This window comes from Falco biarmicus, chromosome 16 (genome assembly GCF_023638135.1).
Source record: "Falco biarmicus isolate bFalBia1 chromosome 16, bFalBia1.pri, whole genome shotgun sequence".
In the NCBI taxonomy this organism is placed as follows: domain Eukaryota; kingdom Metazoa; phylum Chordata; class Aves; order Falconiformes; family Falconidae; genus Falco; species Falco biarmicus.
In genome coordinates, this window is record NC_079303.1 from 5,379,273 (window position 1) to 5,393,478 (window position 14,206).

General features: G+C 49.0%; 2 protein-coding genes across 3 annotated transcripts in view; one reads left to right on the forward strand and one right to left on the reverse strand.

The window, feature by feature from the left end:
* PFKFB2 (6-phosphofructo-2-kinase/fructose-2,6-biphosphatase 2) overlaps positions 1-14,206 on the forward strand; it is a 62,818-nt gene that overhangs the window by 7,071 nt on the left and 41,541 nt on the right. The window lies entirely within an intron of this gene.
* LOC130159762 (polymeric immunoglobulin receptor-like) lies at positions 73-10,957 on the reverse strand. 2 transcript variants are annotated; one of them, XM_056361755.1, is made up of 8 exons: positions 9,764-10,957; positions 7,564-7,659; positions 6,578-6,919; positions 5,990-6,319; positions 5,572-5,901; positions 4,715-4,919; positions 3,285-3,397; positions 73-981 (listed from the first exon to the last, which is right to left on the reverse strand). In XM_056361755.1, the coding sequence occupies exons 2-8, from the start codon at positions 7,598-7,600 to the stop codon at positions 947-949; spliced, it is 1,392 nt and encodes a 463-aa protein (XP_056217730.1). In that variant the 5' UTR covers positions 7,601-7,659; positions 9,764-10,957; the 3' UTR covers positions 73-946. The 2 variants fall into 2 exon arrangements, with proteins under 2 accessions (XP_056217730.1, XP_056217728.1); XM_056361753.1 differs by lacking the exon at positions 73-981 and adding an exon at positions 1,942-2,603 and having other exon boundaries at positions 9,764-10,956.

The window sequence follows — 14,206 nt, forward strand, 5'->3', positions numbered from 1 at the left end:
CTCCATCCTGCAGTTGCACAGAGGTGCGTGTTACAGAGCCGGGGCTGTGCAGGGGGAAGGTGGCACGACCACGGAGCAGAGGGGGTCCTGGCAGAAACCAGCCATGGGGACCTGCAACCGCTTGTGCATGTGTAGGAAGAAATGTTAGTCCCAGGTGGATGAACGGTTTCTTTAACCAAGCCCTTGTCCCCACCCTTATGGTTTCTGGTAAATCCAATCTGTTGGTTTAACAGATGAGGAAGCATCCTCCTGCCAAGTCACAGATTCCAAAGCACTTTGGCATCTCCAGAAAACAAACAGCTCTGAGCTTGGTGGTTTTTTTTCTGGCCAAAGCACAGGCTGCTTGTAACCTGAAGCATACCAACCAAAGCTGCTGCTAGGGTCTGGGCTGCGTTTGGGCTGAAACGACTTGATTTTGAAGCTGTGGATGGTTTTGCAGAAGAGGTGGAGGAAAAACAGCACTTGAGAATTTGGGTGTCTGTGGTAGACTGAAGTCAGATACAGTTTACGTGTTGCAAAATAACCCAATGGATAAGGATTTTTTTTAAAAAAAAAAAAAAACAGAAAACCCTCATCTTTTGCCTAGCACTGAGCAAACCTACAGCCACGATGGTCCTTCCTTCCCACGCCCCCTCCCCAGCTTCACCTTTCCCTCGGAGTGCTCAGCCTCTGCAAAAGACGGTCAGGGTTGCACACAAATAGCTTGATTAGAGGTGCTTTATTTTATTCTTTCTTGTGTAAACCATGTAGCAAGTGACGTTGGGGCAGCCTGTGGGGGTTTGGCTCTTAGCACGGGCCATTTGACTTCTGAGCAGGGCAGTGAGCAACAAGTGGTGCCGGGCGCTTTGCAGTTTATAGCCATGTCTTGGCTTTCCCTAGGGAAAATTCCAAACACATGTACTTGGGGGCTTTGGTGGAAGGGGGTTCTGCCTCAAGTCTTCATTGGTCACTTGAAAAGTTCTTTTTTCCCCTGTAGGGTTGCTGGAAAAAAAAACCAAACACAAACCAACCAAAAAAAACCCAACATTGCACCTCTACAATATTTTTACAAGCAATTTCATGGGTGTTTCCGTTTTCATGCCAAAGTTGATGTTTTAAATGGGTCTGATATTCCAGGGAGTCCTGACACCAGAAAGCTAGGGAGGGGACTTCTGGAGGCAACCTCCTGCTCAGCCGAAGAGGAGATTTATCCTGGGCTGCACCCCGAACCAGGCATGGAGAAACACAAGGCACAATTAACAGCTACTGGTTTATGGTCTTGTTTTTAAAGTGTTTCACAGAATGTTGATTGTTTATTTTCAAGGTTTTAGAGGGGGGCTGTGTTTTAGTCTTTCCATTCTTTCTGTTTTGGACTGCAAGAACACTTCGTACAGCTGTTCTTTTTATAAAGTAAAATCTCTCCAACAGCAATAAGATTCGCGTAGTTTTAGCAAGTTGTATCACAAAATGTTCTAGACGGGAACCTTTATGGCCTTGGTTTTATAGCCACTCTGAAGGCTTCTTTTGACGTCTATGATGTATTCTCTGAACAGCTTTAAAAACGTGATGTCTGTAGATCTGCTTCTAATCGAGTCAGTGGATGTTTGAAATAGGAAAAGAATTACGAGTGTAGGCTCAGTACTGGGCGCAGAGGTGGCTGCTCGTTCCAGAGGATGCAAATGGTCACAATCACTTGTTTCCCTCTGCAATTATCTGACTTCAAAATATTTTCAGCTGCTTGTATGATCAGAGTTTGGATCAAAGTGCATTGTAATGAGAATACAAAATGCCATCACCCATTTTTGAACCACTATTCCACTGTTTGATTAATTTTACTTTTTTTTTTCTGATGGAGAAGAGTACTTTACACTGATACAAATTTCCTCGAACTGGATATATTTTAAAATATTTGCTGACATGTTTTCCACAAAAGCTTCTATCTAAAGAGTATGAATACTCCAAGACAGGCCCACTGTTCTTATATTTTGCCAGAAGACACAGACTTTTACAGGTAAGTTGGTCAACCTGATTCTTCCAAGGATAGCATAGATTATCCTGCTCAAGTAGGACAAAAAAAATTTGATGTGATTGCAACACAGTGAACAAGAATTGCTCCTGTGTAGTATTGCAAGAGGTCATAAGCAATCAGACTTTATTGAAACAAGCAAGGAGGAAGAGCGATAACATGTTTACTATGCGTAAGCAAAAATTATAATCAACCCTATAAAAATTTATAAATCTCATAGAGGATTTAATCCAAGGCTTTTGAAATGTGTGGCTCAACATTTCTTGGTAAGGAATAAATACAGTAGTTTGGCATCAGAACATAAATCCTGGACTGTGGGATCGTAATTCCTGGGTTGCAAATCTGGTGTCTAAACTATGGAGGTTATCGACATACTAAGCTGCAAATCCTTTGCTTAAAATTTGTTTTTATTCTCTTCTACCAAGGCAAATAACACTTGCAGTGCCAGTTCCAGAAGACACCCATGTTTGCCAGTCTGTCCTGCATTCATGCACTTTTTCTGGACTTGGGGTTTCCTCCATCGTTTGCTCTTTTTCAGGACTCTGACCAGCCCGTGCCGGTGCTCCTTCCATGTTTCCCGTGGCGTGGCTTTCTTCTCCTTAAAAACAAACCCAGACACACGCAATGGAGGGAACACCTCCTGTAGTGCCTGTTTAAATGTACCAGCATGTCACAGCAGACACCAGATTAGACCCATTGTTTCCCAGTTCCATTCTTGTGAGAAATTATTATTGTTATTTCCACTCAGTGCTGTTGTGACTGAAGGCTTTTGTCCCTAATTTTATCTCTAAGGTCACAATATGTTATATAATAAGATACATGCATGTATTTTTGAAAATCAGTTGTTAGCAAGGAGGTTTGGGGCAAGACTTTGTCAGCTTTGTGCTGAGTGGGCTGGATTTGGCCCCAAGAAACCACCCAGCACTTAGCCGCTCGTGCTGTACAGGTCCCTGCCCTTTATACTTCAGGATTTCCGAGTGCTTACAGAGCCATAAATCTTCTATATGCAAAACCTCAACCTTGCTTTCAGCAGGACTTCAGAATTTCCACTTCCTTCATTCGCTTTTTGTTTAAGCATATTAAACAAAACCCCCCAACTTTTCTAGGGCATTGCTTGCTTGCAAGTACGGTTGCACTTTTGGGCTGCAGTGGCTGCAGAATGGATGCGTGTCTCAGAGATGGAAACTTCCGTGGGTCCGACTCCAACTCTTGGAAATCACAAGCAAAGCCACTGCAAAACACCAACCGCAACCCCAAAGGTGTTGCCTGGCCAACTTACCTGTCTCCTTTTGAAACTTCATTTTGGTCAGGGTGAGAATAGCGATAGTGATGAAAATCAGTGAAATGAGAGCTGGTAACACAACTGGGAGCAGGCGTGATTCACCTGATGAGCTGGAAAGATGAACCACCGGAATTAAATTGGATTTTGATTCAGCCACAGGGTGATTGAGGTACCTTAATGCAGGCTGTTGTTTTTACGCCAAAGGTTTTAAAGGAGTTATAAACTCTGGATCAGAGCAGAACAGTCAACAACGTCAGGTAGAGATGAAATCATTTGATCTGGATCTTGGCTTATGAGGAAGTAATTTCTACAGCTGCTTCTGCTCTGTGTGTTGGTTTAAGCTGCCAGCTGAACTAGTGCCCCCCACCTCCCCAAGGGAAAACGAGCTATTTTCATGATAGATTCACAAGCAAGGCTCATGCACTTTCTTTGTGAGTTGTTGTAGGCCCTCAAGCTGTTGGAGGGTAACTATGCACCATCTCCGCAAAAAAAGAGATAAATGCTATCAGAGCTCCACAAATTCGCCAGGAATGGGGCAAAATCTGACCCTTTATGCAGGAGCAAGATTTGTGGTTGGTAACGCGCTCTCCCCTTCTCTTTCTGGCCGGATGGTGGGGAGGTACGGCTTGGGGGAGGCTGTGGATGGGGAGGATGGTACTTCTGGTGCTGTGGGTCACCGGGGCAGATGAGAGCTCCGAGGTGCTTGGAGCCCCTCAGGATATTGAACTGGATTTGTGGACTTTGTGGTTTATTTTCAGTGATGACTGATACTGCAAGATCAGATGCATCTGTACATCTGCATATGCAAATCACACCAGGCTGGATGGTGGCCATGGCTGGGGTGAAAGGTGTAAGAGCTGCTCGCAGCTTGCTCTGTAGCAGGAAGCACCAAAAGCAAATTTACTGGGGAAACCACTTGCAGAGGGGTGAGCCACAGGGCTTGCTGTAGAGAAGTGCCATGCAATAATTACTGGCCAAAAAAACTCACAGTGCTTTGATTAGTAACCTTGTCCAAAGACAGCTCCTTACGCAATGCAGAGCACCCAAACGCCACCCAGGTTACTGGCTGCCTAGGGGGGCTTGGATAATGTCTGCAGCTACAGATTGAGCAGCTTTCTTGCTCAAGCCTGATGCTTTCCGATGTCCTGTCTCCACACTGAGCAAAGAAAAACAGAGAGGAGGACATCTATTGGCTCTAGCATCTGATCTAGAGGAGTGGCCAGCACCAGATTTAGAGACAAAGTCAAAGATACGTGCCACAGATGGACATGAGATAACCTTGCCTTCTGCTTCTCTAACTGCTAATGTTTCTTATCGGTGTTTTCAACTTGCAACCTGTGCACAGCCTGTGTACGGCCCTGGGAAAGAGGTAGACGGGTTGTAAAGCACCAAGTTAGTGCCAACGAGAACCGTGGCCGTGAACTTACCTCTTGTGATAGATTTTGCCTGGGGAGGTTACAAAGGTGCTGGGGGGGGCAGTGGGCAGCAGGGTGCTGGTGCTCTCTGTGACGGTGCCCATTGTGTACGTCAGGCCTGTGATGCTCCTCTGCGTGGGCGTGCTGTGGGTGGCCAGGCTTGATAAAGAGGGTTGCACAAGAGTGGATGTTTCTAGGTCTTGTGAAGAGCAGATTTCTATGGAGGAAATTAATTTGAGGCTTGAACATCCATCTTTTTGCAGAGGCAACATGTTAAATTTACCAAAGATTTACGCATTTCACCTTGCATCTCAGCATGAAAAAATATGCCGCATCATATGACCAAACCCAAGCATTTCTGTTTTCCTTTGAATCTTACAGAAAGCAGCTTGGGAGTACTAATGAAAATCCATTAATACTTGGCAAACGCTCATACTTAAACCCCACTATTTCTGTCTCTGTCAGCTGAACAGTTACATACATCTGTGTATTTACATGCTGCAGTTTCTAAACCTGCAAGATAACCTGCAGCTTCTCTCCAGAGCTAAGCACACCTCTGTGCTGCACTTGCTAGGATCAGGATGGCGTATGCTAGGGGTTTGCTTCATAAATAATCAATAATATAACTCAAAATTAAATTTGCTCTGAAATCTCAGCTTACATCCCTGCCTCTGGAAACCTCTACCATCACCTCAGTTATGTGCCAGTAGCTTCAAGGTGAAATGTATAGCTGATGTGTCTCATAACATTGTAGTATTTATGCGGAGTACAGAGGAGAGTCTATTCTCATGTCTGTGAAGGGGTAGAGGAAAGAGTAATTTAAAAAAAGGGGGAGGATTTATCGTGTTCCAAGCCATCCCACCACCTACCCTTCTGGATGAGCAGCTTCACAGAGGATGTGTGCTCTGTGTGCCCGTTTTTAGCCCCGCACCAGTACCATCCTGCATCCTCCTCTCTCAGGTGGCTCATCACCACCGTGTAAGACCCATTTTCCAGGTCGCTGCTGGCTATTTGTATTCGCCCTTCATAGGACTCGTGCACAAACCCATCCGCATCCACGAGCAGTGAGCAGCTAGCTTCCTTCCACCTGCACAAATACTTCTTCTCGTAGCTCCCCTGGGGATCATAGTGGCACTTCAAGGACAGTGAGCCTCCGACCGTGCCGCTGAGAAATTTTGGTCTCTTGGGAAGAGTGGAGGCTGCAGGATGGAGAGGGCTGCGTTAGCATTTCATGCTCCTCATCCAGGGCTGCGAGGCACCCGCACAGCCCCCTGCGCCCCGTCCTACCTGTGGTCACCTGCAGAGCCACCACCCGTGGGCTGTTCTGGCTGCTAAGCCTTCCTGTCCCGCACCTGTACAGCCCCGAATCTTCCTTTTTTAAGTCATTTATCAAGATTTTGAAAGCTCCAGAGCTCTCCTGAGGGGTGATAGAGATTCGTCCTTCGTGACTTTTGCCCACGTAGCCATCGGTGTCAGCTATGAGAGTGCAGCTGGTTCTGCCCAATTTGCACCAGAACCTCTTCTCGCCACCTTGGGTGTCCCTGGGTGGGCACAGGACCATGACAGAGCCACGAAGCTCCCCCTGGATGAGGTCGATCGGCCCCAGCACCCCGGCATCTGCAGGAGAGAGCACAGCAGGCACTGTCCAGCGTGCAGTCCCCGGCCAGGCAGGAGAGTTCCCTTTCACATCTATTAGTGGCTCATTTGGCCAAATCCAGGTACTTTTATACCCACCCTTGCAAATACCTGGTTAAGGGATAGAAATAGTTGATACAGCTGCTGCGCATGGATGCTCCAGCGTCCGGCCCCAACCCGCTCCCTGAGAGCTGAGCTGCTGGCAGCGCAGAGCATCCCCTCCCCCCAGCCACGTCCTACCTGCCACAACCGTCAGGTTCAGGCTGACGTACAGGTCGCTGTTGGAGGTGCCGATGCCACATCGGTAGGTCCCCGTGTCGCTCTTCTTCAGCCCTGTCATCGTCACCATGAAGGTGCCGTTCTGGGGGATGTCCTTGAGAGACACTCGCCCCTCATGGTCTTTTGAGGTGTAGCCGGTTGTAGAAATAACGGTGTAGCAAACCCTGTTTCTTGCGAGTTTGCACCAATATTTTCGGTCATGTTTGTTGGCTGGCGTGATGGAGTAGAAGCACTGATGGGTGACCGATCCTCCAACCTCACCTGTCAAAAACTTGGATCCGTACAAGGTGCTTGAAACTGGCTCTTTGGGGGAAAGGAGGAAGCAGAAGTTGTTGGTTACTCGGAGACAACCAGACCCTCGCTTGGCAAAAGCCAGCACAGCTCCTTCAAGCCAGGGCCGTGATTATGAGTGGCACCAGCAGGACATCTGGCTCAGAAGGTTCAGAGTTTGTTTTGGATGTGGTGTTTTACCTTCCTTGTGTCCCACATGATCCACTGGAGGATCTGGTGGTGCGGAGCCACTGTCCCGTGCCGCAGCACAGATGGGGAGACCCTCAATGCCCCACACCCCTACCAGCCCTGACAGTCCTGCCTGGGGTTAAATGTCAAGGGCAGCTGTTAGCATCTAAGAATAATCTTTGGCATTTGTGCATTCTGCCTCATCTGGCAACTTTCTCCTCCCTGCAGATGCATTGCCAGGCACAAGTGGCTGTCTGCAGCGTGAGCAATACGGAGCTGGGATTCTCCTCCCTGGCCCTTGCTGTGCCTTTGCTAGCTCTCTGCAGACTTCTAGAGGGTGGGGAGGTTTGGCCAATTTCCATTTTGCAGGTGGAGGTGCCTAGTGTTTGAGTGAGGATTTAGCCAGGGATGTACCCGTGTCCCCAGCTCCAGCTTTGCCTATTCCTGTCAGTGTAGGTGCCTGGAGACTTGGTCTTTTTGTGACTCACCTTGCAGCAAGGCTGCTAAGAGAAAGAAAACCGCCATGTCCAGCCTTCACGAATTTTCACTTGGCAAACTTCAAAAATTAGGAATTTTTCTGATGTCTGTGATATCAAACAGAAAAGAGAGATTGGGGCTGGGATCTGCCGAGGTAAAGCAGCTGGGTTGCTCTGGTGGTCATGCGGCGCAGAGCCCCCGTGTCCCTGGTGGCTCCCAGCCCGTGCCAGGGCTTAACCCCAAGGTAAGGGAATTTCAAAAAGGAAAAGAAGTGCTGACAGCGCTTTGCAGCTCTCGCACCCCTGCGGCAGAGCCTCCGTTGTGTGGGTAGGATGGTTACCAAAGGCATTGCTGGCAGTGGCGAGGGATGCGTGGCAGTGCTGCAGCCGAGCCCAGCACCACAGCGAGCCAGCGGCAATCCCGGCACTGCGGCGGCACGAGTGCCTGCCTGTACGGAGCCGCTCAGGATTGCTTCGGGGGCTGCCAAACGTGGCACCGGGCAGCCAGCAGCAACATGGCGCCTGGTCCTGCCCTGCCACCTTGGCCAGCCTGCAGGCCGCTGGCACCCAGCCATTTCTTTTCTTTTCTTCTGTCTTGGGGATTCTATTCAGCTCAAGGAAAAATAGGCAATGCTGCACTTCTCAGGAATGCCAACATCCTTAACCATCTCCTGCCACACGCCAATTACCTTTCTTCCTTCCTTTTTTCCCTGCAATTTATCTTCCTACAGGTTGTTGTTAGCCATTTTCAGATCTGAATAGCAGCAGTGTTCAAGTGTCTCTGTTTCAAATAGGAATGACTTCCTTGTTCGAGTTAAAAATTGACTGTTGATTACTGCAGTGTTTTATCCTAAAGAGTCCCTACTAAAATTCTTTGTTTAAGATTTGCCTAACCCCCACTGCAGTTAAAACCATCGTAGGCGCAAATCACGTGGTTTATTTCATACTCGTTAGCGCATTGGAATCACTTCAAAGCGTTCAGGAAATATGAACAAGGAAACGACACGGGCTCAGTGCTGCAGGGAGCCTTCTTCCCAACCACCACGGTGCTGAGCTGAGTCCTGCCAGTGACTGCTGGCCCCAGCACCCTGGGCTGGATGCCCGCGGGACCCCGCTGCTTGCCCACCCTCCACCCCTTTGTGCCGCAGGGGAGTGGGAGGTGGGCTCAGCCCTTGCACCAGGCGCTTGCTGTGCCTTGCACGCCCTGTGCTGGGGACAAAATGCATCCCCCCAGCTGTGAACTCCCAGCTTGCAAACTCAGCTCCCATCCAGCTCTCCCTTGGCTGTTGCTCCGCTGATGGCAAGCATGGGACGGGGCTGCAGAAATGCTCCCTTCCCTTTTCAGCACAGGCTGAAGCATTGCGGTGGTGCAGCTGCACGGCATCCTCTTCGTGCAGGTTCCCCTCCCTTCCCCCCCTCCCCATGTACAAGGTTGTGGAGGCAGCTTTGCTGTGGAGGTGTGTGTGCATCTGTGCACAGCTGGCTGACCACATCTGCCTGCACAAAGCAGCTTTATGGGTCCTCAACAAACAGCAAGGAAGGCGTTCGCGTCACCCCAGCTCTGTTTAGCTTGACACTGGGCAGTGGCTTCGGCGGAGTTTCCTCATGGCCACTGGACAGGTGACTTGAAAAATGGTGATTTTTATTCAGTGCCATAATGCCCACCAGTCTGGAGGACTTGAAGCAAAGAGGAGCTAACAAGAATGCCCTGGAAGAGTTGAACACTCTTAATTTACAGCCAGAAATCAGGAAAAACATTATCCCTATGCTCTTTTAATCTTTTCTGATGTACGCCACTCCAGCTGAGCCAGTGCACTCCCTCTTTTCCTCATTTTGGGGCTAGGGATGTGGGGAGAAGTCCAGGCATGCTGAAAGCACTGAAGCAGTTGCTAGTTTGCCAGCTGGAGGCCAAAACTTCATCCTGTGCTAGCCCAGCTGATGTGATCCTGTTGTTCACGTTAGCATCTGAATGAGGCTTTTTGATTATTATTTTTTCTTTCCCTAAGTAGGATGTATTCTGGGCTGGCATTAATGTGTTAAATTCTCTCCAGCATCAGTCCATTAACAAGTATTGCTATAAAAATAATTACTTTAAATTTCAGATCTGTTATGTATCATAGGTGAAATCAACAAATTAGCTCATATAATTGCTGTACAATAGCATTGTACTCCAAACATGCAGTATTTTAAGGGCAAATTGAGGATCACCCACCTTGGATTGCGATGCTTCTGTTGCTGGAAATTTTCTCCTGCTCCAGTTTGCAGTTAGTTTAACAAAGTCTGTTTTGCAGCTTGCAGTTCAGTTAGTCTTTGCTCGGTTCTTGAGGTTTAATTATTTTTTTTAATATATTGATGCCCAGAGTTTAAAACTGGACACACTAAAAATTTTCTGAAGTCTAGATGTGCCTTGCTGAGCAAATTGGAGATGGTCAAAATACAGCAATAGGAGACGTGCTGCCACTGTACTGAGTATGGAACCCAAAATTGGTCGGTTTTACCCCTCTAATGATGTGGGTGACATCATGGAAGGGGAAGCAGGAGAAGCGAAGAGGCCAGGAGCAGAAATTGCAAGAATTTGAGAGGAATTCCCCTGCTTTACAGACACCCTGCAAAATTTTAACTTGAAGCAACTGTCTCTAAACAATAGTAGTAAAACGCCATTTGCCGTGAACCACTTCCCGACAGAACTTCACATAAAGAAAGAACTTTGTGCATGTTTCCTCAAACTTCTGCGGTCTGAATGAACCTGAATGCTTATGTCACTCACGCCTGTCTTTTGATCCCATACTCTTTATGAAGAGAGGACTAAAAGACGGTTTCTCCTTCAGAGTCTGTTATAAAACCATCCCTGCAATGAAGACGATGCAAGTGATAATGCCACGCTGCTACAAGTGCTGCTTAACCAACAAATACATGTCTTTAGCCTGGTCTTTCTCTTCCCTGTAACACCTGCTTTGCACTGCAGAGAGTGCTCAGGTGCCTTTTCCACAAGGACATCACCTTCATAACCAGCAAAGCTCTGGTAACTCTCTGCAGCTCTGTAAAATGGATTTTTAGGCTCCGGCTTAAGGCTTGGCTTGTTTCTCTGCTTGTTTTCTTGGACTGCCAGTCCCTGCGTGTAGGGCTTCAGCCCACAGAGTCATCCTGTGACTCTTGCTGCCGTTTTCTCCCCTGGTGTGACAGTCCCTCTGCGAGGTCTGGGAGCGGAGAGGAGCTGGTCCTGGGGAGCTCGGGGCACGGGTGGGCTCCCCTGGCTTCTGTGTTCCCCCAGAAGCATGAACCAGCCCAGCCCCACAGTGGTAAGGGCTTGCAGGCGTTCCTGCGGTGATTCCCAGGAAGGCAGCTCCATTCTCGTTTGCTCCATTCCTGCTGGATTCCCAGGAAGGCAGCTCCATTCCTGCTGGATTCCCAGGAAGGCAGCTCCATTCTCGTTTGCTCCATTCCTGCTGGATTCCCAGGAAGGCAGCTCCATTCTCGTTTGCTCCATTCCTGCTGGATTCCCAGGAAGGCAGCTCCATTCCTGCTGGATTCCCAGGAAGGCAGCTCCATTCTCGTTTGCTCCATTCCTGCTGGATTCCCAGGAAGGCAGCTCCATTCTCATTTGCTCCATTCCTGCTGGATTCCCAGGAAGGCAGCTCCATTCCTGCTGGATTCCCAGGAAGGCAGCTCCATTCTCGTTTCCCCCTTTAGCGGGACTGTGTCAGCTTGTTGCAGCACAACCTGGCTGAGCCAAGTGGCCCAGCAGCTGAATACATCAGAGGTGGGAAATCAGGGTGCTGTCTCACTAAGACAAAAATGTTTTTTATAAAACATACATTTTATGTATGTATAATAAAAAAAGGGGGCTTACCTGAAATTACCTAAGCTTGCTCACTAAATTGTCATTTTGAGGGGATTACTTTCTCTCTAAATTTAATCTTACTGCATTTTAACCAAAATCTGTCAGCTGGTGGGTTGCATTGCCCCAGGGAATGCACTGTCACCCAGCACCAAACCCAGAGCTCCACACAGGTACGACCAAAACCCAGGCACGTTTGAGGCGTGTTCATTGTGAGCAGTTACTGCCTGTTCTGGGGTGATGGCCACACTCCTTGTCTGGCAGGATCTGGAGATCTAATCTATCTAACTAAGTGCAGTCTGTTCACGCACACACACACAATTCCTCGTTTGCATCAACCAAACAACCTCCAGGGAGAGAAGGGTAGACGTGGTGATCATTATTTCAAAACAATGTAGGCACAGTGACAGTTGTGCTATTGCAAGGGACTTTGGTTTGGTTTTCCTTCAAAGAAAAGTGATCAGTGGGGAAAAAAATATATCTCCTTGTGGCATTTTTGGGAACACCCTGGGCTGGTCCCAGCACTCTGTGTATCTGCAGGGTTTGCAGGACACCTCTCCCTGTCCGAGAGTGGCTCAGGGTGCTCACGGGAGAGTGGAGAGAAACGACTTTGCTCTGACCCGGTGGTGTGCTGGCAGGGTCCGAAGGTCCTGCTCTTCCCTGCCGTGTACGCGGGCACGCTTTGAAGACAGGTTGTGTTTTGTGTAAGTCAATCATTGAAGCACTTTGGAATCTTCCTGGGTGAAGATAAATCCCCGTTAAGCAGTTTTGCTTTCTTTATCATTATAAGATTACTTCTATTCCAAGCAGTAATTGTTATTTTGTAGCAAACCTGTGCAATAAATTTCCCAATATTGATTCGACTTCAGCAGGATTAATCTAAGGACATTTATTACCACACCAGCAGAAAGCAATAGGATTGCTCTTGTGTTAGCAATAAAATGTGATATATAAAATGATGATGGGAAACCCCAAAGACTACTCGGTGCAATTTCTCCATTCTGCAAATGTGACCAAAATGTTCAGTCTGAAACCCCTGACAAACCCCCTCTCCAGTGAGACCCTGCCAAGCGATGCTGAAGGGTAAGCTGATGGTTTGGGGTGCAGCTCCTTCCTTCAGGGTTCAGAGTTGCCTCTGTGGATTTGCCTTCAAGGGCCCAAAGAAGAAGCAGAGCTGATGCTGCTTCTGCGAGGCAGAGAGGGGTTTGCAAGGGTGAGCTGAGGACCGGAGCTGAGCTAGTGGTCCTTGTCCTTGACATGCAGAAAAACCTTATCCTGGGGCAAGAGGGGTCTCCAACGGCTTGGTCACCCCAGCTGTCCTCCCCTTGGGGACAACTGGGATGAAGCTGATGCCCATGGAGGGTGGTTGAGTGTGGACCGAGCACTGGGGGGACCTGCGGCCACCCTGGGCAGACCTTGGCTCTGGAGATGCACCAAAGGGTCTGGGGGGGCAAATCAGTGCCCGGCGCTTGGGGAGTATTCTGTCTGCTCAAAGGTTGTTCTCGTAATTGTTTTATTATTTCCTATAAGGCCAAGCCTCTCTGCCTCCACAGCAATGTTAATAATTCATTTTAACTGTGGTACTAGGTTAATTACTGTGTATCCTGCTTTTTTTTTTCCTCTTTTCCTAAATTATTTTTACGACATTAGCCCTGGGAAAGGTGAAGTCCCCTCTGCTGTGTAAGCATGGGCAGCTGTGCCTTGTCCCCATCCCTGCCAGCCTCAGCCCCCAGGGAAGGACCATCCCTAGGCATTATTTATTGTTTACCTTGCGGGTATGGTGGGGGCTTGATCCCACTGCACCCCAAGGGAGAGCAACCTGTTGGTGCTGCCAGCAGCAACCCCCCTTGCATCTACAGGCTCCTGGAGTGGAAATCCCCCCTCAGCAGCATCCGTTGCAGCGTTTCTCCCAGTCCCATTGGAGGTGTCCCTGCAGCAAAAGCACCCCAGCCCTGCGGGGGCTGCGCTCCCTGGGCACCCACTGCCACCCTGTGTCAGTGTCTCAGCCTGTCACCTGCTGCACATCCTGAGCTGGTGACATGGATTCGCATGAAGGATCTACACAGAGGATGGTCCAAGAGGAGGAGTGAGGGTCTGCCAGGGAGGGGGACAGCCAAGAGTCCCTACTCATCCCCAGGGCTCGGTGATCCAGGCTGCCACAGCTCAGCCGGCTTGTTTCCCAGCTTCATCCACCACCTCTGCTGTTCACATCTATTTTTTAAAGCTGAGTAAAGAGGCTGTTTTCCTCTTCAGAGCTGCAGAGTTTGCCCATGGAGCAGGCTGGACCTCCTGCCCTGTAGCCCCCAGTGTGCAAGCAACAGGCTGAGCCACCTTTTGTTCATTTTCTCAAGTATCCATTAGTGGGGGGACACCCAGCAGTCCCCAGGCCACAGCTGGAAAATGGCTCTTCTAGGGAGTTACTCTGCTCTTTTTTCATTTGGATGCCACTTCCAGAACTCTCTGGGTACGGGGTGGAACCTATGTATTTTCTTCACGTTACTGAAAGGGGCACACGTGGCTCAGCCAGCAGCTGTAAGAAAAGCACATCTGGAAGGGAGGGAAGGATGCTGGGGAAGCCCAGCCTGGCAGGAGGGGTTGAAGGCAGAGCAGCAGCAGCATCCTGCTACCAGCTGGTTAAACAGCCACGGGGAGTGCACGGTCTCATGGAGTGTCACTGCTGGGGCTGACTGTCCCCTTCCCCATCACCGTGCCACTCATGCTGGTTGCTGCAGGCTGCCAGCTTGCTGCTGGGGGATGCCAGACCCCACTGGCTCGCTGCCTGGGGACAGAAGGTTTTGTGCAACCCCTGCGATGTCC